The sequence below is a fragment of the Leuresthes tenuis genome, unplaced genomic scaffold (assembly GCF_036924035.1).
Source record: "Leuresthes tenuis unplaced genomic scaffold, fLeuTen1.0.hap1 SCAF_16, whole genome shotgun sequence".
NCBI lineage: Eukaryota > Metazoa > Chordata > Actinopteri > Atheriniformes > Atherinopsidae > Leuresthes > Leuresthes tenuis.
Window position 1 is genome coordinate 11,838,421 of NW_027325370.1, and position 25,902 is coordinate 11,864,322.

Here is a 25,902-nt window from a genome sequence, read left to right on the forward strand (position 1 = left end):
TTTGACTTAACTTTTAACTGGACCCACCCATACAGATGGTTATAAAACTTGCCTTATCATAACGAAAGGGCTTACCATTACAGTTCTAGATGTTGCTATTTCTGATAATTACTACATATTTACCTCTCTCCAAACAAATTCCACTGGATCAATTTACAAATGTCTACACTGGTATAGAAACAGCTGGATTTTAAAGAACACATTACAGATTTTGCCATCAAGTGATGCCATGGTGGACAACCTCTCAGATAGCATGTGTTAAGTCATTGGTGATGTTGCTGTTACTCCTGTCAAAACTGTTAACAGAGTACCAAAACCAACTTGAATCAAATGTGAAAAAGTAAGGATTGCAAAACAAAACAAGGAAATCAAGACAAAATAAATTATACACAAGCACATTAGAGCAAATAGTAAAGTCAGTCAGACTGCCCAACATTTCTCTGTGGATTAACAATAATCAAGTAATTTCACTACATCCCTTTAATTTACAATATGTCATATAGCCCAATACCTTAAGCATCCTCGTATTAGTGCAAAATGCACTTAATAATTTGGATGTCACTGTACCTATCTCTCTTGTTCACTGCCTACGACTTGATCAGGCCTCTCAGGTCTTCTAGCTGAACCCAGAATTAGATCCAAGTCTGAAGATATTTAGTAACTATGGCCCTGATAACTGGAAGAAGCTGCCTGCTGGGGCTCATCACAACTGTTTCCACATTCAAAACCAAACTCTTTGTCCTCCAGTCTGGCCTACGATACATTTCTGTGCCTGCAATACATTCGTATTGTGACTTGTACCGTTTGCTACATGTCTTTATATTTGCTTACTGTATGTTTATGTGTTTTGTTTGCTGAGAGGTATATCAGAGGTACATTGTCTCTATGCTTTATTGATTGAGATTCTCTATTCAACTTATGCCACAACCATGCCCACACAGCAGCACATCCATAATAATTTCTAATCACATATTTAACACAGTGTAAATTAAAAGGTATCAAAATGTTTAATAAAAAGGTGACATGTAGATTTGTGCACTTTATTTGTTACTGCTTTGGCTCAGTGGTGTAAAAGGACAATGACAGTGCATAGAATAAATGCCTGTGTGTGTTTGTGTTGCCTGTGAACAAGTGAGACAAGAGGAAAGAGGTGTGTAACGAAGACAGAGGGAGAGAAGGTGTCTGATTTCCCCTCGTCACTGGTGCTCAGCGCGAGTTCCTCAGCTGTTGCAAACTGTCAGCTTAACATAGCAGTGCTCAGCCTGCCATGCACTCAATTACACACACAAAAATCACAGATACATGAATTCAATGAATTTTACAACCCTACAACAGTTTTGGTAATACTCCGAGCCCACACTCAGTGTGGAAGTCACCTGAGGAAAACATAGAGGGACCATAAACAGGGGACTGGACTGCATCCTGAGGTCCTGAAGCGAGGAGGCATTTTGGTCAGCTGCTTTGTTAAACACAGCAACACTGATCATACGACGTTCAAGTCATTGCCAGCAGGTAAAGAACTCATTCACAGATTTTTGCCAACACACTGGATTTGTAAACTCCCCTGTGAGATCTGTACAAATTTGGACAAAAGGTAAGTTGTTGTGCAATTTGAATTCAAAATCTGTGTACAAAAGTTTTCAAAGTCAGTTTATTAGTCAGTTTATTTGCATTAACTTCAGTGAGGAAGTTGTATTAGTTGAAAAGGCACCACACTATGAATGTTTGGCCTTTTTACAGAAGCACTCGTGTTTTTTTTTTTTTTTTCAGTGATAGGAATTAGAAATTTCCCAGAAATTTTTGTTGTTTTTTCTTACTGACAGCACCTCCCAAATTTAGCTGTGATGGGATAGAATTTCAGGACCCAAGAATAGTGTGGGTTGAGTTGGCAAATGCACTAAAACATTGTGTATGTATGAGTCCATAATGCCGACCTACATGTAACATCATAATTAAACTGATTATAAATGTGTATATCTGTGTGCTTAGGTTTATTTCTGTGGACTACTCTGTTGTAAAAAACTTGTTTCTGTGATTCACAATTAGATAACATCTGCCATACTGCCATATGAATATGAGTACTCAACAAATATTCCTGTGTCAGAGTTAATACATGGCCAAAGTAGTACTTGTAATTAATTTTTAGAGAATGCTAAATATAGGCAGACTTATCTAATGCCATCCAGGAAGTTTAGGACTATGTATGTGATTTATGAAATATTCAGGATCTACAAACTGTCAGATATAATAGTTGAATTGAGTCTAGTTATTCAAAATCAAAGAGAGAGAAGAAAGAAACTAGATTAGTTTCCCGTTACATTTGACATGGTGCATCGTCAAAGAAAAGAAAAATAATCCTACTTTTTTTTTTGCTTTAACTAAATTAATTTGGCTTCCCACGGTCTTTTGGGACAACAGACAAAAATAAAGCCTAACTATTTCTCTCCAGGCTGGGCAGTATTGACCCGACTGCACCATGGATCAGTGAGTACAATTCTTAAAATCAATACAATCACCTCTGTGCATTTTTTATGATGCTTGCCACATCCTTCTGCTACTCTCCAAAGCCATAATCATCAGTTATCCATGTCCTTCTATACATAATAAGCAGCAAAAGTGTCCGTGTAAGAAAATACACTATTGGACTATATCATAGAGTGGAATGATGTTGGCACAAAACATGTCAGTAACATCAGGTGATTCAGTGAAAATATCGGTTGGGAAGATATCGGTTGTCCATTAGTAGAAAGGTTGGTGACTGGATCTCTCATTTTCCAAGACAACATGTTGAAGTGTTCTTGAGCACGGTACTGAACCCCACAGTTTCCCCTGAGTATCCCTGTGGTGTGTGAATATGTGTAGGACAGATAAAGGCCCTTTATGTGTAAGAGAATTCACATTTTCTATTTATGCCCTCCCCGCTGGAAGCAGTTCTCACGTTAAGATTCCCTGTTTAACATGATCCCATACTGACAAAACTTAACACACTATTGTGATGCAGTTTTTCTCACCACAGTAATCATATGTTGTTCCACCAATTGATCTTCCTCATGTTTTTTTTAAATTTGTGTGTGTTAGGGAGGATGATAAAAACTCTGTGGATATCCATGACAATCCACCGGCCCCTGAAAATGTTGTGAGGGAAGACGGAGATACTGTGAGTGACGGCATCATGTCTACCATCCACTAATAGTAATGCCATTCCCAAGCTGTTTAAAATAGCCACCGACTGGGACGGGAAGGGAGTGCAGCGATAATTATAAAAATATGAGAGTTTGAGAGACAGAGGCTTAAGAGTCTCTGTCTTTTCTGGCTGATCTGTGAGTGGTGATCATTGTGTTTTTAGTTTTAGATGCTCTCCTTTAGATACAAAACAGTAGCCTTTCTCTGATTACCAAGAAATATTGGTAATTAAGGATTTTTTTATAATTTCAATAGCATTTGCCAAGATTAGTAACTATGTCCTTGCCGGGACTGTTTAGGGTGATACATATAGGCACTGAGTATCTGACATATGTCCTTTCTGTATCTAGGTCTACTTCATATATGAGGAGGAGGTTGAGGTGGAGGAGAAGGAACCGGAACCTCCTCCTCCTGTTCTTCGGATCAATGACAAACCCCACAAGTTTAAGGACCACTACTGCAAGAAACCCAAGTTCTGTGATGTCTGTGCTCGAATGATAGTTTGTATGTATTATGAAAAAGAAATGAAAACACAGTGAATCATATTGCATTATATATTCTTATATTTGTGATTTGTTCTAGATGTAAAACTTTGTTAGACCCACATGGTCCCTAATTATTCTCACTGGTGTTCCTTTGTCCGTTTCTCAGTGAACAACAAATTTTGTCTGAGGTGTAAGAACTGTAAGACCAACATCCACCATTCATGTCAGTCCTATGTGGAGTTCCAACGGTGCTTTGGCAAAATTGTGAGTTTTCTGTTGTGCTCTTGGACTGAAATTCAACCTATTCAATCCAATTCCCAGTATATTTGATAAACTATAAAGTAAAATATCCACTGAAATGTTTGCATATTCCAGTTAATTTTCCCTGCTGGTGGATATTGGCTTGAAATTCTAAAACATGGTGCTGTCGGTTTTTTTCTGTAGCCACCTGGCTTCCGAAGGGCCTACAGTTCTCCCCTGTACAGCAGTGACCAACCTGATCCAAGTGAGTCCACCAAATGCAGAATGACATTATACCCTATTTTCATATCTTGATTTCTTAACCATTTATTCAGGCTGTTACCACGAGGAAAACAGAAACAGCTTTGTTGTAAAATTTATTTAACTGGAAACAACAACAACTTTGCCTGACAGATCTGATCTTGATATTCAGAAAAAACTCTAAATCTCCATATTGTGTTACTTTTAGAGGCTTTTGAGAGGGTGTGGAAATTCAAAAGTTAAAGTGAGAGTGTTGTTTAATAAATTTCTTATAAATTGCTCATAACTTTGACCAGACAACCCCAACCGGAACGATCCAGTCTTTGACACCCTGAGAGTGGGCGTCATCATGGCAAACAAAGAGCGCAAAAAGAATGAAAATGACAAGAAAAATGTGAGTTTTTTGCATTGATTTAAATCCAAACCCATCATAGAAATAGAACTTCTGCTGACATTAATTTGAAAAATTCCTCAAGCATGAATTTAGAAGAAATGTTGACAAACAGATACAGTGGTTGAATCCGTGTTTTAAGTAACAAGCAAGCAATTAACAGCCACAAATTTGCTGGTAGTGCAGAATTTAACAATGTTATGTCCTCTAGATGATGATGATGATGGAAGAGGAGGAAGAAGAAAATCAACAGCCAAAAGAGAATGAGGAGGGAGGTGAAGGTAAAAACTAACTAACTAACTGGTGTTTATCTTGTTTCGTGGTGAATAATAAATAATGGTAATAAATAATCATAGAGAGGTTACGCACCTGAAACAGTCAACGTGAGATGATTTGTTCTCTATTTCTAAGTTACAAAAGACTAAGTTGTTGACTGATGTACATGCAGGAAAGCCTGAGGATAAAAAAGACAAAGGAGGGGACAAAGCAGATGACAAGGTGAGAACAAACAGGACAGTTTAAACAACCAAGTGGATGCAAGTATTGCCTTGTTCACTCGTAGCACCGCGTGTGCACATATTTCTACATCATTAGTTGTTTGTGTCCTTTTTTATACTCAGAGTAAGGGGACATTCACTGGATCCCACTACTACCTGGCACTCTACCGCTTCAAGGCCATCGAGAAAGACGACCTCGACTTCCAGTAAGTCTGAGAGATGCAAACAATTCTTTACAAGAATTGCATGGAAGATGTAGCATTTATTCACGGATTTATTCTTTTACATCTATTTTAATTTTGATCAAGTGAATAGAACAATTTAAAAAGAGAAAAAAAAAAAACCTGCTTGTGTGTTTGTGTATTAGCCCTGGTGATCGGATCACAGTACTGGATGACTCCAATGAAGAGTGGTGGAGGGTGAGTCTAACTTCTAGACTGTTGAAGCTAAAAATATACGGTTTCTATCAGCATTACTGCTGGGGTGTAACTCAAATTTAGTTTTCCTGATTTATAGGGAAAAATGGGGGACAAGACAGGATACTTCCCCACCAACTACATCATAAAAGTTCGTGCATCAGAAAGAGTTTTCAAGGTGACCCGCTCATTTGTTGGGAACAGAGAGATGGGACAAATAACACTCAAGAAAGATCAGGTAACTTTCCTTATTTATGATGTGTGTATATCTGAGTGGCGTGTATGGGTTAGGGTTAAAATATGCCTCAAAAGTTGTTCTCTGAAGGAGTGATTTAAGTTCAATAACCTGATAGCATTAACCTGCTTCCCAGTAAACCGCCAGTCTAATGTCTTTCTAAACAACTGACTGCTGACATTCTGAGGCCTTCACAGACGCACAAAGTGAACACTAATGCCGCTCTGCTGTCTCTCTGCGTTTCAGATTGTGGTGAAGAAAGGAGATGAGAAAGGGGGCTACTTGAAGGTCAGCACCGGACGCAAGCTGGGCTACTTCCCTGCTGATCTGCTGCAGGAGATCACTGTGACATGAGGGCCACAATATGCAGAGAAAAGGCCTACAGCACACTTTAAACATCAGTAACAACTGGACATGTCACCGTTTGAGAAATCCATCAGCCTGGAGCAGGCTTCTTTTTTTTTTACATTTGTCACCTGAAGAAATTCTAGGATTTCTGATCTTTTGTCTTCCACAGTAAAAGAAAATGTTTGCTGTGATGCTTTTTTGCTTGTGTTACACAGATGATTTGAAAGACTATTTCATTCAAATCTACATAACTAGCGTGGTTAGAGAGCTTTATAGTAAGCAGCATAGAAATGTTTGGATGCTTTAAGTTACTGTCTGATGATCTATGTGTGGACAGGTGGAAAAAACCTCCAGGGTCATAAAGCTGCTCATTAATTTATATGAATCTAAACTATTGATTAAAGCATTGTATGATACTGAAATACTTTACCTTTAAACTGGTTTCACAAAACAGCTTTAAAGATACATGGTCAGCTAATATTGTTCAGAACAGCTCAACATTTAATTTTGAGAATTTATTAAAAAATATATATATATTCCTGATTTGTCTCAATCTAAAATTGTTCATTGGTTTCCTTTATCAATTGCAATCATATACTAAAGATTAACAGCTGTTCACTTCTTTGTTCTCATGTACAAGGGCTACGGGTCAGCCTTAAAAGGCATTTCAGCATCTAAGTAGATTAATTTTGGCATAAAGTGAAAAAACAGGGTACAATAGTGTTCCAAACATGTTCAAATTCTTTGAATGGATTACCACTAATAAATTAGTGAAATTCTAGAAATGTTTAAAATATTAAAGAAAACGTGTAACTAAAAGAGCCCGAGAACCTTTTTTGGGGGGTTAAAAAGGGGAATAACACCTTACATTAAGCAATAATAAGCGAAGTGTAGTTAAACAAAACCTTAACATTTAAAAAAAGATCTCTCTCTCAAGATCAAAGAACGAGGAGTCAGATGAACGTTTCTGGGAGCATGGTTAAGACAAAAGAGCGAATAATACCAAATGATAAGGTAATTTCCCCAAATATAATTATTAGGAACCAATTGTTTTTTTCATAATTGTGCACAGTCCGCTTGGCTAGATGTGGCATCGGTACTCGTGTACGGTTTCTTCATATCCTGCAGACCACCTTGTTCGTATCAGTCACCCCGCATTGTTATAACATATTAAGTTATTCCAGACTGCACTCAAACAAATAAAGTACAGAGACTGTTAGAGTCTTCAAATTCTACCACGCCAGCATCCATGATTCTAAATTGAGAGATTTACTCGAAAAGAAAAACAAAAAAAACGTGAAGATGGTCGCAGCAAAGGAAGCAACAACTTCACCACTGGATGCGGACATTTTGTTTTCTTTTCTCTTCTTCTCAGTGTTTTATAGGTTGGTGACGATCCGCTGACAAGTGTAATGGCACCACCTACTGGACTGGAGTGTGAAACAGAAGGAAACGCTGCAAAATTACATTTTCACGCCTGGTTCAGACCTCACAGTCAATTCTACGGATAAATTAAATTGACTCTGTAAACAGACAGAATCGGGGCCAATAACCATTGAATTTGTCGTCGTCCTTATCTGTGCATGACCTGCTTGAAGTCTGTTTACCCGCACTACACGGAGTTAGACAGGTTCGTGAATCTGTCTGAAATCACGCTTTCTTATTAATTCAATGAAGACTCAGGAGAATGAATAACTTTTTAGACGCTTTTGAGAGCGTGTATTTGTGCGCCTGAAGCAGCACAACCTGTAGTGATTTTGGTGATAATTGCGTTTTCTTCGGGCTCAAGTGGCCATACTGCAGATTCCGTGGCCGTTTCGTTAATCAAATCCCGTCATGTAAATAGGTCACCTTTCAAACTTCTAAGATCTTATTAATTAATGTGTGGCAGACAGTTTCAGTTAGGCCTCGCATAATGTTAATATAGTGGCGACATCATTCTCCACGAGTTTTTCCTTTGACAGTGATAGAAAGCCCCGCCAGAAGCAGGGCATCAAAAAATTGAGTGAAACTCTTGTTGTTCCTCTCCACGGAAATCTTTAGTAAAAGGCGAAAGATTTATACGATCTGAAGAGAAACAAGAGTGCTGAAGTTTGACGGGGAAGTCAGGCTGATCCCATTCTCTGAGATAGCCTGATAACTGACGGTTTAGTATAATATAAACGATTGTTAACTGTGCATAAAAACATAATTAACAACTGTTTACAGAAAAGTAAAAAGTTAAACTAAATCATTATGAGTGAAAGACTGAAATATTAACCTCAATTTGATTTCCCTTTTGGCGCTGTGCATTGTGGGAGTCTTGATTAATCTGTCTCTGTTACCTTACTGTTCACTCCGTCTGTAACGAGAAATAACCGAGAAACTTTTTCTTATAGGTAAAGACAACTCTTTGTAGAGTTTGTGAGACTTTTATCTTATTTTGTGGGAATATCGACAACTTTGTTCCAAGTCTAGTATGTAAATATACGCATGCGCAGAGCTAGAAGAGTTTCGATAGACGTTGGTTTTCTCGGTTCAAAACACTTCTGCCTTTTTAAGTCTTATATATCTCTAACATGTTGGTACAAAGGAAAAAATTCACAAAAATTATCCAGTTACCTACTGATTGTTGGTAACTTGATTTGTACTGTGATGAAAAAAAATCAAGGAAGAGAAGACGTGACAAAGTCCAAAAGACGTTTATCGTTTATCCTTCTAAAATCTATTTCAAACCACTCCTTTTACATAAAGCCGCTTAATCCAATTCCATCAAAGGTGATGTACACCCTAATGGTTCGAGAGTAATGTTTCGAGTTAAATACATTAGGTCCGTAATGTGCAGTAAGAATTAGACTATGATGTGAAGCAGATGAGCAAGGTTAAAGAAGACTGTATTCTCTTTTCAAAAGTATTTTTTAGTGTCTAAGAAATCTGTAAACATTTTACGGAGCTCAGCCTCAAAGCCGTACATTTAAGTAGGAAAAAAAAGAAAGTGTGAATTGGTTTTGTGCAAAGTGCTCCATCTCAATATGCGCTTGATCTATTAATTTACTATCTGCGCCCTCTAGTGGTTTAAATCACACACTGCTACTATTTCAGAACCTGTCTTTTCTTCCTGCTTTTTTATGTCATTTGAGGCTCCTATCTGTAAATCATGTATTTTGTTTCCTACATCGATCATTCAAATGCAGTTTATTTTCAAGTTAGAGAGGAAAGAGTAGTTTCAGATACATCCAGACACTATCAAAGAAAACACACACTTTGGTTTAGCATTAACAAACGGATTCTTCCTCACACTAAAAAATCTCAAGATAGTATCATTAATTAATTAAAGACAGGTTAATTTTACCATAATTGGTAAGGTAGGTCTAATTCTAACTATAAAGAAACTATTATATTATTGATGAATATACCATTGTTAATCTTGATGTAGGTCTATGTATAGCTAAAGTTATCTGCTCTTAAACTCCTTCATCTTTTCTATCAGCATTCAGGCACCAAAAGATCCCCTTAGTGTTGATGAAAAATATAAATTCTAAATTTATTTAAAGATCTTAAGAGGGCCCTGTGATGGACTTCCGACCTGTCCAGATTGTACCCCGCCTCTCACCCAATGACTGCTGGGATAGGCTCCAGCGCCCCTGCTACCCGACCGACGGATTAAGCGGGTATAGAAAATGGATGGATGGATGCATCTTAAGAGGACTTTTAGATTTATTTTGTGAAATCTTTTTGAGGATTTTGGGGAACATTTCTTACAGCTTGTTTTTATGTAGTCTCTTAGAAACTTATCTGGAAAATAGAAAAGCTCTAATCGTGGAACCACCAGACGCCTGTTTAAAGAATCTTTACCAAAGGATCTGTTGATGCAAAGTAACTATTAGTTCATCTCGCTCAAGTTCCAAACTCTATTTTGACTAATTAAACATTTCGATGAAGGTTGTAACTGATATCTACACTTACTCCAATGATGCATCCATTTAGCAGAGCAGCTTGCTTTTTGTTTGGCACAAAAATATTAAACTGCACCTGATTCACAATCAATTTTGACTTTTTCTGCCCAAATACATATCCACATGTTCATCCGAAATAGCCTCAAGAAAGTGTTACAATTTGTAAAAGAAAATTAAATCTGTCTTTAGGAACTGGATTCAACTTGTCTTAATTTCATTAACACAGTTGGAGTTAACTCCCTTTCTTCAATTCTAATTGGAATAATCTTAAATAGATTTTCACCATGGGGTTTTCACATTCTGTCCTTCTATGTTTCGAGCTGGTTGAAGGTGTGGAACATTATCACATAATCTCATTATGGTTCTTGATTCAAGACAACTCCTTTCCTCACTTAGTACCAGTGGGGATTTGTCTGCTTGAGATTCCACTGAAAGATGCAGTGAAGCTCCCTAGTTGTCAGTATTTTTTTTTCTTTCTGTAGAGAACCCTTGTCATTTTGTCAGCCTCCCTGTGGCTAAAGTATGTGGGGATAGCAGGGAGGGCTGTCAAACTGTGCCTGCCTGAGAGCGCCTTTCCCCAGGTTGATGAGCCATAATAGGGCCGACCAGGTGGTGAAAAAGAGCACAGAGGGAAGTGAAGGGTGTATGTGTGTCTGTGAGTGAATCTATAGAGCTCAGCTGTTTCTATCATCAATTAGTCTGTGACAAATTTGAATTGTCCTCCTCTGGGTTTTTTGTTGTTGAGCCCAATGTTGCAGAGAATACGCTTTTTAAGAAATGTTTGCTCATATGAAGTGGAGTTGTATGTGCTGAAGAGGAGAGTGAGAAAGAAAAAAATTGCAAGAGGGAGAGACACAGCGGGCGGGAGGGAGGGAGGGAGGGAGGAGGCGAGCTGAACAGAGTGTTCACTTCAAATCTTGTGGCTTTTTAGCTCCTGCTGCAGATGAGTAAGAGTAGGCTTTAACTCAGTAAATCACCGGGGCAGACAAATCGACTCTCTGGATGGAGAAACACTACTGGAAAATGAGGGCTCTGTGCTTGAACTTTGCCATCACCTGTCTGTGGCTTCTTCCCTCAGCGGTGAGTCTGCTCTACTCTGAGGCTTTGCTCATTATTCACACAAAGAGTTGCTGGAGTGGCGCTGGGCCATGTTACTTACCTTATATGTATTTCTGACTCGCGAAACAAAAAGGTTATGAATTAATTCTTATCATATAATTGATCTGCTCTGCCACTGTTCATCATGCTGCTGCACTGTAGGACTGAGCTGTTTTCTTCTTTTTGCTGTTCTTTTCTTCGTGAGTGTTCTGTGTTTGAGTATCTGTACCTGTAATTCTACCGAACTTATGGTACTTTTAAAAGACAATAAATAACATTGTCAGATTGCTTGGTGAGGAAATCATTCTTATTCAGAGGAGAGAACTCGAGTTGGTCAGACTGTACAAATTATTGAAGTTCCATTAAAATCACAATCACAAGGTTTTTATTCATGAAAATGGATTTTAAGATATTTCTTAAAAAATTGAGAGTGTCGCAGGTTTGTATCAAAGTTTCCTACTTTGAATTTCCACACACACAGTTTTAATTTGCCCCAGTCTTGTGGGCTGTAATTCTCTTTCATTTAATTTGTTCTTCTGTCTCTACCTTAACTTTTTAACTTAATGTGCAGTCAGCTGACTGTAAAAAATAACTTTAACACTGAATACGTCAAGTGAAAATGATCATTTGTGCTTTATTACTTCAACTAAATGATTGCACAGGCTTTGTCTGTCTGCACAAGTTTTATCTCCCTAGGGTTTGAACCTTGTTGCTTTATTTCTTGTTAAGTCTTAAAAACTGTCACATTAAGGATCCTCCTCTTAGCCTGTGGCAAGAATGTTCTTCATAGCCTTAAAATAAAGCAAATACTCCTCTCAAGTTTCTCAGTTTTTTTTTTTTTACCTCTGCAGGTGCTTTCTCGTGTGTTGTGCTTGCATCAACTCCTCCGCTGTTGCTCAGTTGCAGTCACTGTGCTGGCATCTTGACACTGAGCCAGTGACACGGCTGTCATACTGTGAGCTCCAATTAGGGTAGGTGAGAACAGCACATAGCTGGAGGTTTTTAGGCTTGTAACAATAGGCACAGCTGGAGCTCACATGGTTGCAGGAGAGTGCCGAGATTGGCACAGAGGGATGGGGTGGTTTTGGGGTGCTGAGGATCCCACTTGTCAGCAAGAAATAATGATACCCCGGGAACTGTTTATTCTGAAATCCAAGTGAGAATAACTTTAAACCTCCTTCTGCCTTTGACACATTACAATAAAAACAAATTCAAGCTCCTCACGACAAGTGTGCAGAACTCAATGCAGGTATAGAAAACCTTGACCAATCTCTTACATTGCATGCACAGTCTGCCCTTAAAATGGACTTTTCATGGCAGAAGATAAGGCACCTTTCCAATTAGTTTTTCATTTGTGATGTTCAAACATGTCGCAGCTCTGCAAGTCTAATTGGCAGTGAATCTAACAAATATTCCACACAATAACATCCTGGCTACAAACTTGTTCTATTTTCTTAATGGATGACCTGGCTTAAAATGAGCTTCTTCATCAATGTAAACATGCAGTACATGCATGCGTGCGTGCGTGTGTGTGAAATACCTCTATAAAGCGTATTCACCAAAAAAAAAGACCCAAACAGAGTTATTGGAAGAAGGACAAAGATGATAGGGATGAAGAAAAATGGTTTCTTCATTCTTTATTTATTTAGAATATGCAGTCTAAATGCATTTAAAAATGGAAGTTGGGTTTATTTGAGAGGGGGATGAAGAAGAGATGGTAAAGATAGATTTTTTGAGATGTCTGAGGCATATTTTGCAGAGACGCTCAATGTGTAAAATACGCTGGAAGCAGTTTCAATACTGTGGACCTTTTCATACACACTGTACTCAAAATGTCTGTTATCTAACTGATTCTTCAGAGACCTGCCATATCTGTCTTGATTCCAATATTGATTAATAAGCCTGTCCTTTATCAAGGTTGCGATGACAGGACAAGTGACAGTTTTAACAAGGGAATGGGAGAGCGTTTGTGAAAGGACGGCCAAATTAAAATGTCTTAAATGACTGCACCTCTTTGCCTAAAGGAGATTAACTATTGATCACATTCAGTGGATTCATGCACTGAGTCTTCCTCAGTGCATGAATCCAAGAGGAATATTTATTTAAATTGATTAGCTGTGACTGTGTTATATGGCCACATTTAAACTGTCCTTTATTTGTGATCATTTGTGGTTAAAGCAGTTTTCTTTCATCTCTGTGTGACATTGAGCTGACTTTTTCACACAATGTCAGCAACCCCTCTGTTTTACTATCCCAATAAGACAAGTTCTCAAAAGTCAGTATGTACAGATAGTTTACAGATGTAGCTGGTAGACGTCCATAAAATTAGCAGTGAAATACAATAAAGAGATGTTCTTAAAATATGAATAAACAAAAACTGAGGAGGTGATAAAATCATTCACCTCCCCATGCCATTCCATACTGTTATCACTGTACATACTTGACATATGGGTTGGGAGGTACTTGCTATGCCTTCTAGTGGGTTAAGAAGGGTGTCCTTAATCCATCCTACCGTGAAATCTCATCCTGAAGTGTCACCTAGGCAACAGACAAAAAAAATAAAAAATTGCTGTAATGTAACAATAGTGTTATGAAAAGTGAAATTTATTTCCAACCTTTTTTTAACCATAGGAAGATATTTTTAGTGCCTACATCTAACCAGTGTTTGTCGTTTATAAACAGCGACTGAACCCAAATGAAAAGAGTGAATGATTCACAACAAGGAAGTGGATTTAGTGGCTTGTTCAAAAAAATACTTCTTAATGATGTTTGCTCCATGGACGCATTTGGGTTAAAACAGTCAAAATGGGAACCAACAAGCTCAAAATAATCAAAATCATCTGTAGGTGTGATATTAAGGCGGCTCCAAAATAAATATGTAGACATGAAATTTAGAAATCACTCGTTATGTCAAAAACATACTCTACATACTTTGTATGACTGTTAGCACTGGACGAAACACAACAGAATGTTTTATTAAGTATTGTTATTTTTTTGTTTAGGTGGATTATTTTTTTACTGTTTTATTTTACTTTATGGGATTTTCTTTTCGTATTTTTAACTTTTTTGGTTTTCCCAAATGTTGCATTTTTTTTGTTTTCTTTTCATAAAAGGCATTTTCTGCTTTTTGGTTGTTTTCTGAGATGTCATAACGCTAATTGAAATGTGTGTGCAAAAATGAATTTTTTCCTATTCTATTATTGTTAAATGCAGTGCTTGTTTTTTTGGCTGTTGTAGTGTTTTGGGGTGTTTAGGCCACTGTTATATGATCTACAATATCCATGTGCCTTTTGTTCATTTAAATGAGTTAGTCTTTGTTTTCAAAAGAGTGTTTAAGATATTTCTTCTGCTCTGTTCAGGTCCAAGAGACATCCGAACCTCTGGACCTTAAAAGTGAACAGTGGAGAGATGAGGGATTAGGAGGGGATGATGCTGAGAGGGCAGCACTGAAGGTCAAACTTGTCTCCAAGGACTTACAGGTTATTTCCACCAAACACAAAACACCTGCTTTTGGCTCACTTAGCCCCTATGGCTGGCCTCAGAACTTCTCACAGGCCCCTGATCAGTATTTGTACCGTCCTCCTCTGAAATCCAAACCTCCTGCTAAAACATCCCCAAAGGCCAAGAAGATCATGGGATGGGGCGATTTTTACTTCAATGTGAAAACAGTGAAGTTCAGCCTCCTTGTGACTGGGAAAATTGTTGATCACATCAATGGAACATTCAGTGTCTACTTCCGCCATAACTCCTCCCGTCTGGGGAACATATCAGTCAGCATTGTCCCGCCCTCCAAAGCTGTAGGATGGGAGATCCTGGATCCTACACCTCGGAGCAGTCCCATCAAAAACACATCCCAGCTCCCGAGCACCCCTCAGTCCACCAGCTCCACTCCCTCTGAGCAGCAGAAATATCAGCGGGACATGATGGTGGTGACCGAACTCAACTGCCGCATAGAGTACCAGAGAACCAACCGGTCCAAGAAGACCAAACCCTGCATGTATGACCCAGGACAGACCTGTTACTCCGAAAACACCCAATCCCAAGCAGCTTGGATCTGTGCCAAACCGTTTAAGGTTATATGCATCTTCATCGCCTTCACTGGCACGGACTACAGGCTGGTGCAGAAAGTTTGCCCGGATCACAACTTTCAAACAGAGCAGAACCAGCAGCACCTCGGATGAAAGATTCAGAGATGCTAAAACTGAGACACTCACCGTTCATACATCTTTCATATATGCTTCATTTCATTTTCAATATAGATTCCAGATTGATTGTTTTGTTCAGATTTTTTTAACTTTGAAACACATTTTCATCCTGTCTGTGATTCTCTCATTAGCTACAACAGTGTTCTGTTCTGTGTGGTACTTTTCAAAATTTACTTAGCAAAATCTTATAAGGTATACGACTGGTGTCTTCACTTAGTATTGATTTCTTAGCTCACCAATAAAACAAGATATTGTACTTATGTAGGGACATAACCATCTTGAGATTTTTTATGAACATGGACTGACTTTAAGTGCTTTTTTTAAACCATAAAATGAACTCCTTCCCTGTTTATAAAGAAGCAGCTCCTATCACACAGATATTTCATCTTTAAAGAACTGATACAGTATGCGATGAAAAAGATTATTTACTTTAGTGGTCATTTTATCAGTGACACAAAGTACGCATGTCCCTGGCTCTGTTCCAGTATGATCTTACCCTTTGTACCTTAGAAGTGTTCAGTTTTCCCAAGACCTCGGCTGTCACAAACATGTTTTCTCTGTCATTACGGCAGACAGTGCGGGTAAGTACATTTTTCTTATAATTCACAATCCACAGAATCACATGTATGTCGGCTTGAGTTTCTTTCTCCCTGCCTGTGAGAGCAGTTGTTACTTCATCACTTATTACTGCAAACTAGGTCAGCTTGTCACCTCTGCTTACTCTAACTGTCTGCTTTGAAGATGTCTGATTTTCTGTTGTAATTTCAAAATATTTGCACAAAAGAGAAAAGTGTGTTCAATTTTTTTTTTATTGGATTATAATTTGTGTAGTGGGCACTTTGTGGGCAACTCTTACACAAAGTATACTCACGTCTTAGAAAGAAAAAAAAAAGATGAAAGAAGACTACTTCAGCGTATCTGTATGCGTCAACAAATCTGTCTATTAGGCCAAAGTGGCGCGTAGTTACATAACAATCATGTAACAACAAGCTGGCTTCAACAAACAAGACCCTGGTCTGCCCAGATACCCTTTTAAGTCCAAGGTTTTTTGCAAAACTGCTCCACTGAATAGCATGTTTGGTTTTTCCCTGCCTTTCATTTAATGGCTTGTATAGAATATCAAAAGACATATTATTCTAACTCCCTTGTTTCTAAACCCCCGCTGAAAGTATTATAATTTTAAGTGATGAAAGTGTTTTTCATGCAAGCTTACACTTCATGATGGTTTCAAAGGACACCAAAGGAGCAATCCTGGACAACAACAGCAAAAAAAGAAACCCCACAAAAACTTTTCACTCTGCCCAGAAAAATTAAGTCTTTTTTAAAAAAAAGATTTTAAATCTTGGATCTTATCACAAACAGCATGAAATATAGAACAGCACTCTCCAGGGTCTTCCCACATTTACTCACATGTTGTGTTAGAGAACAATTATTCTAACAATTAATTATTATTCATGACTCATGAGGTGGCTATTGCAATTAAAATTCTTTTGTATTCATCTTCTGTCCCATGCTGCAGACCCTCTGCCTCAGGGCTTCAGGATGCTTGGGGAGAGACGGGCAGATCACTGCAGAGTCATGCAGGCGAAGCCTCAGCAGCAGAGGCGGGTGGACGGGACAGGAAAGCCTGGCCCAGGATGACCCAGAGATGTGGAGTCTCCTGCAGCAGGAGAAAGACAGGCAGTGTCGGGGACTGGAGCTCATTGCGTCAGAGGTAAGACCCCAACACAAAAATGAAAAAGATAGAAACCTGATCAACCCGCCATAAAGTGATCAAAGAGGAAAAAAACACTTGTTCATAAATGTACAGTTTCCTCTATTTCTAAGTTTAAACCTAAAAGCATTCAAATGCAGGTTTTATGTAAACTCTGATGAAAAGTTACTGTTTAAATATTTGCTTTGTTCCTTGCATCACATATAGAGTTTGTGTGTGAAAGTAGTGCAGAAGAGCAGGTGTGTTTTTACAGGTCAGCTCAATGCTGAACAGCATTTAGAAAAATTGTTTAAGGTAGGTGCTCCTCAGGTAGACGACCTCTTTTCTTTCAGCTTGCTTGCTACATATTGAACATGGATGATGTTTTGACAGCTAAAAACAAACAGCAGCCTTATCACTTCATAAATATACTGTACAATATACATTTAAATCAAATTTTCTCTGGATTTCCATTTCTATAGAACTAATGGCTTTTAATAAAGTAGTATGTTTTGTTCCAAGGTTTTAGGATGAGGATAAGTGGACTAGAAGACGCTCTTAACTATCCTCGGAGCTCCTTCAGCAGTGAAAAAACAAGTCACCAGAATTGTTGTCTCTAGAATTTAACTGTTTTCTTTAGAGTCCTGAAGTTTCTTTTGAGCTCCCTCCTAACAACTCACTGATTTCATCTAAGTAGAAGCGGTGGGAAAAGAAGCAGGCTTTTATTCTTTTATTCTTCAGCAATTATGAATCCATAGCTCCAACAGTCACAATGACATCTAAAAGATTTCCTTCAGGAACACTGTCAAATGGTCCCATCAGTCTCCTAACTGAAGTTTTCTATTGATCATATTTTGAGTTGAGATGGAGGAGGAGGGGCAGCTGTGTATATATGTGTTTTTGTGAGTCTACTTAGTGGTTTGAAATGTCTAAGTTTCATGTGAGGCAGGGGACTGGTTTTGAACCTCACTAGAATGATTGAGGGATCCCTGAACAGTGACAGGTTTAGTATAATAACAAGACAGAAAGGGTGGCTGAAGAGGATAGAGTGAAAGACTGAGAGAGAAAAATAAGCTGAAGTGAGAGTGGGAGCAGAGAGGAGACTGAGACAGCAAAGAAAATGAATTTGCATCCATTTCCTTCTCTTTAATGCTCCACTCTCCCTCTGCTCCCACGCAAAAGCCTGTATTAATCTTGATAACATTTAAACAACATATTTAATAAATTCAAGTAGTTTTTATTATTCTTTTCTAACACAAGTGTTTGCAAGACAAGTTGTACAAATGTGAACTAAAGAATACCAGATAAGCCACGTTTATACTGTGATTACACTCTCTTGGCCTTGCTGAAATAGAGCAGGGGTGTTCACTAGGTAAATAAAGGTTGTACGGTAATCATGACAGTGTCCTGCATACAAAATCACAATTTAAAAAAAAAAATCTAACATGCAGATCTTGACACTGTGCTTATTTGTCCCATCAGAACTTCTGCAGCCGTGCAGCCCTGGAGGCACAGGGTTCCTGCCTGAACAACAAATACTCTGAGGGATACCCTGGACAAAGGTAAAAAAACTAAACAGATAATACACTTTCACAAGTTGTATTTTAGATCACTGAAAAGGTTTTTCATATCTATGCAATTTTGTAATATTTCATTTTTTAAGAAGTCTTGCTGATTTTATTCTCAGTAATAAAATACTACTTACACCTGTTCACCACAATATAAAACTGTATGAAATATTGCAACACAAGTCTAAACAGCGAAACATTACATGATTAAATGATTATATCATACAATGTGCTGCAATATAATACAAAATAATCTGTCATGATACAACATGACATGACTTTATTATGTATGATGCATGATATAACACAATGTGATGCTGTTTAATATCCATCCATCCATTTTCTATACCGTCAATCCGTCAGTCGGGTAGCGGGTGGGCTGGAGCCTATCCCAGCAGTCATTGGGAGAAAGGCGGGGGCTGTTTAATATGATATGGTAGAATATAGGCCTATAAAGTGGGACAGGTTAAGGTACAGTACAATATGAGTTCATACATTAAATAATTTGCATATTCTCCCTGTGCATATAATACAAGTTCTCCATCTGATATGATACGAAATTTGACCCATAACGATGGGTGGGAAAGTACCGTCTGTACAGGCAACAGAAAAGAAATACTATTCATGTGAGTGTTTCCATATTAGAGCAGACACCATTCTCAAGTAATTTGATCAACAAGCTCCAAAGTATTCATCAAGAAGAAGGAGGAGATGGGATGAACTGTGTGACTACGCGCAACACTTAGATAACTTCCTGGTTGGGTTAACACAATTCTATTACTTGGTTAGGGTTATAAAGCTATCATGGTTAGGGCTAAGACCTTTGTGGACACAATTTACAAAATACAAACTACCACAATACAATACAATACATTATGTGATTATATGATTAACTGAATCATACAATGTGATACAATATAGTTTAAAAAGTAATAATTCAGTTCAATACAACAAAGTAAAACTTCAGAATACAAATACCTCAATATGATCTAATGCAATGCACAAGACTAATGTGATGATACTTATATAACCTACTCTTTCACTTGTACTTTTCTTAATTCTTTCTTCCTTTTTTTGGTCTTTCTCAGGTACTATGGAGGTGCTGAGATCGTTGACCAGATTGAGCTGTTGTGTCAGAGGCGAGCGCTCGCCATCTTTGGTCTGGACCCAAATCTGTGGGGCGTCAACGTCCAGCCATACTCCGGCTCTCCCGCCAACTTTGCAGCCTACACATCTGTGTTGCAGCCTCACGACCGCATCATGGGTCTGGACCTGCCTGATGGTGGACAGTGAGTGGATCTCTTTTAGCCAGAGATGCACAAAGGTAGAACCTCTGGGTTCTTTATTTCTTCGATTGTCTAACAGGTGAAGATCCAACTTTTTTTGGATCATCACAGTACCAGTGATCTAATTTTGTCCCCCAAAAAATCCCCAAAATGTTGAAAAATAAACAAATATTCAAAAGACAAAAAAATTATTGACATAGTTTACACAAACTGTGACATTTCGATTTGTTACTTCTTGGCTGTTAAAATAATATTCTTATTTTCACATGGACTTTTGTCAAATGAGATTATAGATGCAGGGTAATCATTAGGATAGATTTTCAAATCTATTTTCTGATAGTGATCTTATTCAAACTCAGTTTAACATTTCATGTCAGACATGTTGAGACATGATCTGACAGTGATTGCATCACTACATTTTAGTTAAATATATATTAAAGCCATTATTCAATTTTTCCCACATGAAAATGGATGTCAGTGAACTATCATATGAAAAGATGGCTGTATCTTTATGTAAGTTATGCTTTCCATCTCAGTTTGGCTGATTTGAGGTTTGAGGCCATTACTGAAGTAGGACATATTTTTTCCAGCTATTTATGAAGACAACATTTTACTTTGTGTACTTTGGTGTGAGATCTAAATCTCATGTAAAATCACATGTAAAACTTACAATATTTATCATTTATGTCACAAGCCTTGAACTAGCAGTCGATACAATTGGACTTTTGACAATATTCAGTGTCAAAATGTTACATGTTAAGGCCCTTATGACATAGCAATGATATAAAGATAACATTGTTTGTTCTTTATATTAAGCATCTAACAACCGATAGCTGAACAGCACAGACAATAAGTAACAAAACATTATTTTTCTTCAGAAAAAGTGTCAGCTGATAACCTAATAGTCTTAATATGCAGATAAATTCATGTAAAAGCTGAAGCAATTTAAGGGTGAGGAAGCTTTTTGAAACAAAAAGATTGTGTCACAGAAAAATCTTTCTGTAATTTTGTTTACAAGGATCGTATAAGGGATATGTAAGGATTCAGACAGGTGAGATTAAATATAAATGTACTTTTTCTGTTCTGCTACATTTCAGCCTTACACACGGCTACATGACAGACAACAAGAGAATCTCAGCCACCTCCATTTACTTTGAATCCATGCCTTACAAGCTGGATGTGAGTAGTCTGTGCACTGAAGCAAACAAAAAGAATACTACAAATACATGTTTCTTATTTTTTTGACGGTTGTCCTGATTTATCTCAGCCTCAAACAGGTCTGATCGATTATGACCAGTTGGAGAAGACAGCCCGGCTTTTCAGACCCAGGCTCATCATTGCAGGAACCAGTGCCTATGCTCGTCTGATCGACTACTCTCGCATGAAGAAGGTTTCTTTCATGTTGTATTCTAATGTATATGTTGTTCTTATGGCAATCTTTAAAGCAATGATAGCAAAATAGAATTAAAAAACATAATAGAAAAAGCTAAAATTGTCTGTATATCCAAAACATAGTAGTGTGTCTGACACAATGGGCAACATGACCCATGAGTAGTGAAATGTGTAAGCCATGAGCATTCAGGCTTTTATAATCTGAAACATGTATTTTCTGAACCTAACCACATACTTTTAACTCCTCACCTTAACAATATGAGCACAATAATAAAAGAAAGCAAAAAATCTCAAGTGACATTCTTTGCAAGTCAAAGCACTGTGTGAAAAAACACAAGACAAGTCTCAAATCTGTTGCCTGAAGGTCAGTGGATTTGACTTGTTTCCTTCCTCTTTAAAAGCATTTGTGGCCAAATCAACAGTGGTGAGACCTGGAGACTAGACCTGATGATCTACGTAGTGAGCGCAAACGTGCTAATGTATCAAAAGCTAAACTGTGTAAACTGTACAATTTTTGATTCTCTACTGTGAAACTGCGTTGTTTTGCACTGTGGACAAACTAAGCCATTGCACGTTCTGCTGTGAGATTGAGTTGAAAATACTGATAAATGAGCGTGTATGTTTTTCAGCTGTGTGAGGAGCTGAATGCTTACCTGCTGGCTGACATGGCTCATATCAGTGGCCTGGTGGCAGCTGGAGCTGTTCCCACTCCTTTTCAACACGCCGACCTTGTCACCTCCACTACCCATAAGTCCCTGCGTGGATCAAGGTGCGGGATCAGAAGCTGAAATGGAAATTATTTATATTCAATACAGAATAATGGTGATAGGAACATGAAAACATGTAGTTCAGTAGTGTCACACTTCCAAGGCATCTAGCTTCTTCTCTCCCCTCTGCAGGGCTGGTTTGATCTTCTACCGGAAAGGTGTGCGGTCTGTGGACGCGAAAGGTCGGGAGGTGCTCTATGACCTCCAGGACAGGGTGAACTTTGCTGTATTTCCATCACTTCAGGGAGGACCACACAACCATGCTATCGCTGGGGTGGCTGTTGCCCTAAAACAGGTCCAGATATTTATTTCACTCACCAACATAATCCTGCAAAATCTAATAAGAGAGAGTTCTCCTCAGGGAAAACAGACTGAAAAACCATCTTAATTTCAATAGCTCATGTATAAAACATACAGGTCCTACAGTGGATGTCATTTGAAATATCCTCATATGATCTTTCTCTCTACAGGCTTCAACTCCCATGTTCAAACAGTACATTGCTCAAGTGCTGCTGAACGCAAAAGCCATGGCTAATGCTCTGCTGAAGAAAGGCTACACCCTAGTGTCAGGTACACATATCATACTCATTACATTATATATAAAAAGCATCTGTATTATTTTTCCAGCAAAGAAATTGGATTCTACTTTTCTACTATTATTGCATTTCTACCTCTCAGGTATCTGATGCAATTGCTTTTTCATTCATTCTCACCTAATTTGCATTCTGTTTTTATGACTTTGGAAAAGTTCACTTGACAGCTGAATGCAAAAAAAGGCAATATCAGTGGAATTTTAAAGAAGCAGTGACAATTTTTGTCAGTGTCAGCATGAAGGTTCAAGAGGAGAGTGAAGGGAACTCGCAAAGTTATTCACCTCATCAGACAAAGTTGAGTATTTAAATGAACTGAATTTAGGTTTACCATTAACCAAACATCCTCCTCCTTTCTCAGGTGGAACTGACAACCACCTGGTCTTAGTTGACCTTCGACCACGTGGGATAGATGGCGCCCGAGCTGAGAGGGTCCTGGAGCTGGTGTCCATTACTGCCAACAAGAACACCTGCCCCGGAGACAAGAGCGCCCTCACTCCAGGAGGACTCAGGCTTGGTATGCAAGTTCATAAATGTAAAGACTTTACAAAGAGTGTTTGAAAATGTGGTGTTCTTGGAACAGGTACAGGCATTGTTTAGATGGAAACTATCATTCAGTTAATGTTTTAGACTCTGTGATCATACCACTCTTTTTCTTCTTGCTCTGGTGTCTTTGTTTTACTGTTACAGGCTCATTTATGCTCACTTTCCGTACGTAAGTAGGTACGTCCGTTTCAATCGTTGCCAAGCGTTGCTGCCCACACACTCCCATGTGTGCTTTACGTTGGCATGGTTATTAGGCAATAAAAAACCCACCAGAGGGCAGTGCAGAGTTCAGAGATTACGTCTTAGTTCGGATGTCCAATCTCCTCCCAACTCTTGAGTTTTCTGTCCCTATGTCAGGTCAGGTAACATCATAGATGCGTTTGTAGTTCCATACACATTTACTCAGCCTCTTGTCAAAAATTTTCACCATTTCTGTTTTTTGTCTTCTTCTCGATTGTTCCTTTCGCTGGTCTCACATGAGCTATACTGGGCAACACTGCCCCCACAATTTCCAGTGAGACTGCTCCATTTGGGTACACATCCACAAGATCTCTGAAAAAGGACGAGGACGGACTGAAGGCTCCGTCTGAATGTGTCTGCATATTTAAAGCATAAATGAGACATTAGTTGGTCACTGTATTTGTCTGTGTTGGTCCTCCATCAGCCAGTTTCACAAATGCACCGTCACTAACCTCTTAATCAACTTCATCAGCGGTGATCTAACAATTGGTGCCATTTTTTTGTTGTTGTTTGTTTTACTTTTATCTGACATCCATCTTTACAGGAACTCCTGCTCTGACCTCTCGACAGCTCAAAGAAGCAGACTTTGAAAAGGTTGTGGACTTCATTGATGAAGGGATTCAAATTGCTCTAGATGTGAAGAGGAAGACTGGTGAGATAGGTTCACATTTCTGTGTGAACTTGTTATTGATCCAGCTGTCCATATGTTCATGACATGCTGAATGAAGCTTTCTGCTGCTTCATTACTTGATGTGTGAAGTGTTTTGAAAAAGACAGTATGATATTCATCATTTAGCTTTTCTTTCTGCCCCCAACAGGAAATCTGGCCAGCTTCAAGTCCTTCTTGCTAAAAGACCCAGACACAGTCTCACGCACTGCAGAGCTCCGCCAGCAAGTGGAGCTATTTGCAAGGCCCTTCCCTATGCCAGGATTCACTGACCACTAAACGTAAAAAAAGAGGAGGCTTTTTATCGGTCACATCAATGCAATACTCTGTGGAACTGTATTTTGAATAACTTAGATTTTTTCATGTTTACATTAATCATTGCTACATTTACATATAAGCAAATGATTTCATATCTACCAAATAGTTAATATCATTGGATGTAAATGTATCAAAACCTGATCAATAAAAATTTCAAAACCAAATTCTAAGGTTACTGCTCACAAGAAACATTATAAAATTGTAATATAATCCCATACATTAGCAATTTTGTAACAACAAACAATAACAGTTGTTTTTTTAATGTCTAAGCAGTATATATATACTTAAATAAATGTTTTAAAATAAACCATCTTGTGGTTATTAAAGTCTTTAATGTGGTTATAATCATCCATAAATCTTCTGAGGGAGCCACAAATGGTGGCTGATGTAAAAAGAAAGAGATACTAAAGGATACTAAACGCATGTCAGTTAAAGTAAAAATATCTTCACAGGAGAAGTTTTAACTGTCGACAAATACTTTATATTAACTATTTTTTTTGTTTGTACAGAAATTTTGGGGGTGTGTTTAACATCATTATCTTACAATTAACATAAGCTTCTACACCTTAATTGTAAATATATTAATGCTGTTTAGGAATTATACCACAGTAATGAGATTATTTGAATTCTTTTAGAAGTATCTACATCTTTCATTGTATGAGAAACCATATGTTGAAGAATTTTTTGTTTAGCATTGATCAACTTATTGTTTAGATTACGAGACTGATAATGGAGATAACTAATGCTGCACTGTATTTTAACAGCAGATGTACTCTCAATAATATGTTGGGTTTTTTTATTTCTTAGAGAGGGCAGCTGTTTGTTACTCAAAGAGAAGGACTTTTAAGCTGTTAGTGGTGTCAGGTTTTTGTCCCACACCCTGAAAAATTCACAGCAGTTGTGATAGGAATTAAATACAGGGTCAGTTTAATTTCTTAAATCTCAAACACAACATTTTGTGTGTCACATGTTAATGCCAGCTGTGGTTTTTAAAACTATTTTGAATGTTTACATGTGCCATGAATACTTGCTGCTACGTCAATGGCATAAGGCAGATGATTTATGTTTACAACTGGATGAGGGAGGAGCCCCTGCAGATTTGATAAACACTGATCTGTTTGAAGCTGCTGGAATTTCCTCCAGCCATTTCCTGTCAGTGTCAACTTGAGGGAATAGTCTTGAAAAAGAAAATAAAAGCTGATCCCTAGACAGAGACAATAGTTTTGACAGGAAGACAGCTGGACCCTAGAGCTTTGTGCTATTAACACATTCTTATGTACCTGTGTTATATAGTGTCACTGCAGCTCAAACCCCTTCTTTGTTTTATTTGACTCCTTACAGACAGAATAATCCCTTGGCTCTGGAGACCCAGACTCATTTCCTTGAGAGCTGGGCTCTGAAAATTCAAAGCAGAAATCTGCAACCATGGCATTAATGGTTGATTTTACTCATGATATACCATGTAAAACAAAAAAACACTTTTGGGACACGTTAACAAGGTTTAGCAGAGGCAATCAGAAACAAGAGGGAGGTTGAACATC

General features: G+C 38.1%; 3 protein-coding genes and 1 non-coding gene across 5 annotated transcripts; 3 read left to right on the forward strand and 1 right to left on the reverse strand.

Annotated features, from left to right (window-relative positions):
* The first annotated feature begins 1,214 nt into the window (after positions 1-1,214).
* Positions 1,215-6,346, forward strand: stac3 (SH3 and cysteine rich domain 3). 2 transcript variants are annotated; one of them, XM_072366852.1, is made up of 13 exons: positions 1,215-1,512; positions 2,450-2,484; positions 3,079-3,157; positions 3,534-3,687; positions 3,835-3,932; positions 4,113-4,173; positions 4,466-4,563; positions 4,772-4,841; positions 5,009-5,058; positions 5,181-5,263; positions 5,425-5,476; positions 5,574-5,711; positions 5,955-6,346. In XM_072366852.1, exons 2-13 carry the CDS (start codon positions 2,477-2,479, stop codon positions 6,060-6,062), a joined length of 999 nt encoding a protein of 332 aa, XP_072222953.1. In that variant the 5' UTR covers positions 1,215-1,512; positions 2,450-2,476; the 3' UTR covers positions 6,063-6,346. The 2 variants fall into 2 exon arrangements, with proteins under 2 accessions (XP_072222953.1, XP_072222954.1); XM_072366853.1 differs by lacking the exon at positions 1,215-1,512 and adding an exon at positions 1,550-1,594.
* A 1,682-nt stretch (positions 6,347-8,028) lies between these two features.
* LOC140272517 (U5 spliceosomal RNA) lies at positions 8,029-8,143 on the reverse strand. Its single transcript, XR_011907931.1, has one exon. It is a non-coding gene; the product is annotated as a U5 spliceosomal RNA (small nuclear RNA).
* A 2,746-nt stretch (positions 8,144-10,889) lies between these two features.
* On the forward strand, positions 10,890-15,701 carry LOC140271716 (neurexophilin-2-like). The gene is made up of 2 exons (XM_072367002.1): positions 10,890-11,071; positions 14,449-15,701. The coding sequence occupies exons 1-2, from the start codon at positions 10,994-10,996 to the stop codon at positions 15,268-15,270; spliced, it is 900 nt and encodes a 299-aa protein (XP_072223103.1). The 5' UTR covers positions 10,890-10,993; the 3' UTR covers positions 15,271-15,701.
* Positions 15,702-15,743: 42 nt separating this feature from the next.
* Positions 15,744-24,666, forward strand: LOC140271714 (serine hydroxymethyltransferase, mitochondrial-like). Its single transcript, XM_072367001.1, has 12 exons — positions 15,744-15,875; positions 16,814-17,008; positions 18,470-18,549; positions 19,644-19,844; positions 20,939-21,020; positions 21,109-21,231; positions 21,863-22,002; positions 22,133-22,295; positions 22,471-22,570; positions 22,952-23,107; positions 23,921-24,028; positions 24,195-24,666. Exons 1-12 carry the CDS (start codon positions 15,759-15,761, stop codon positions 24,320-24,322), a joined length of 1,593 nt encoding a protein of 530 aa, XP_072223102.1. The 5' UTR covers positions 15,744-15,758; the 3' UTR covers positions 24,323-24,666.
* Positions 24,667-25,902: the final 1,236 nt, after the last annotated feature.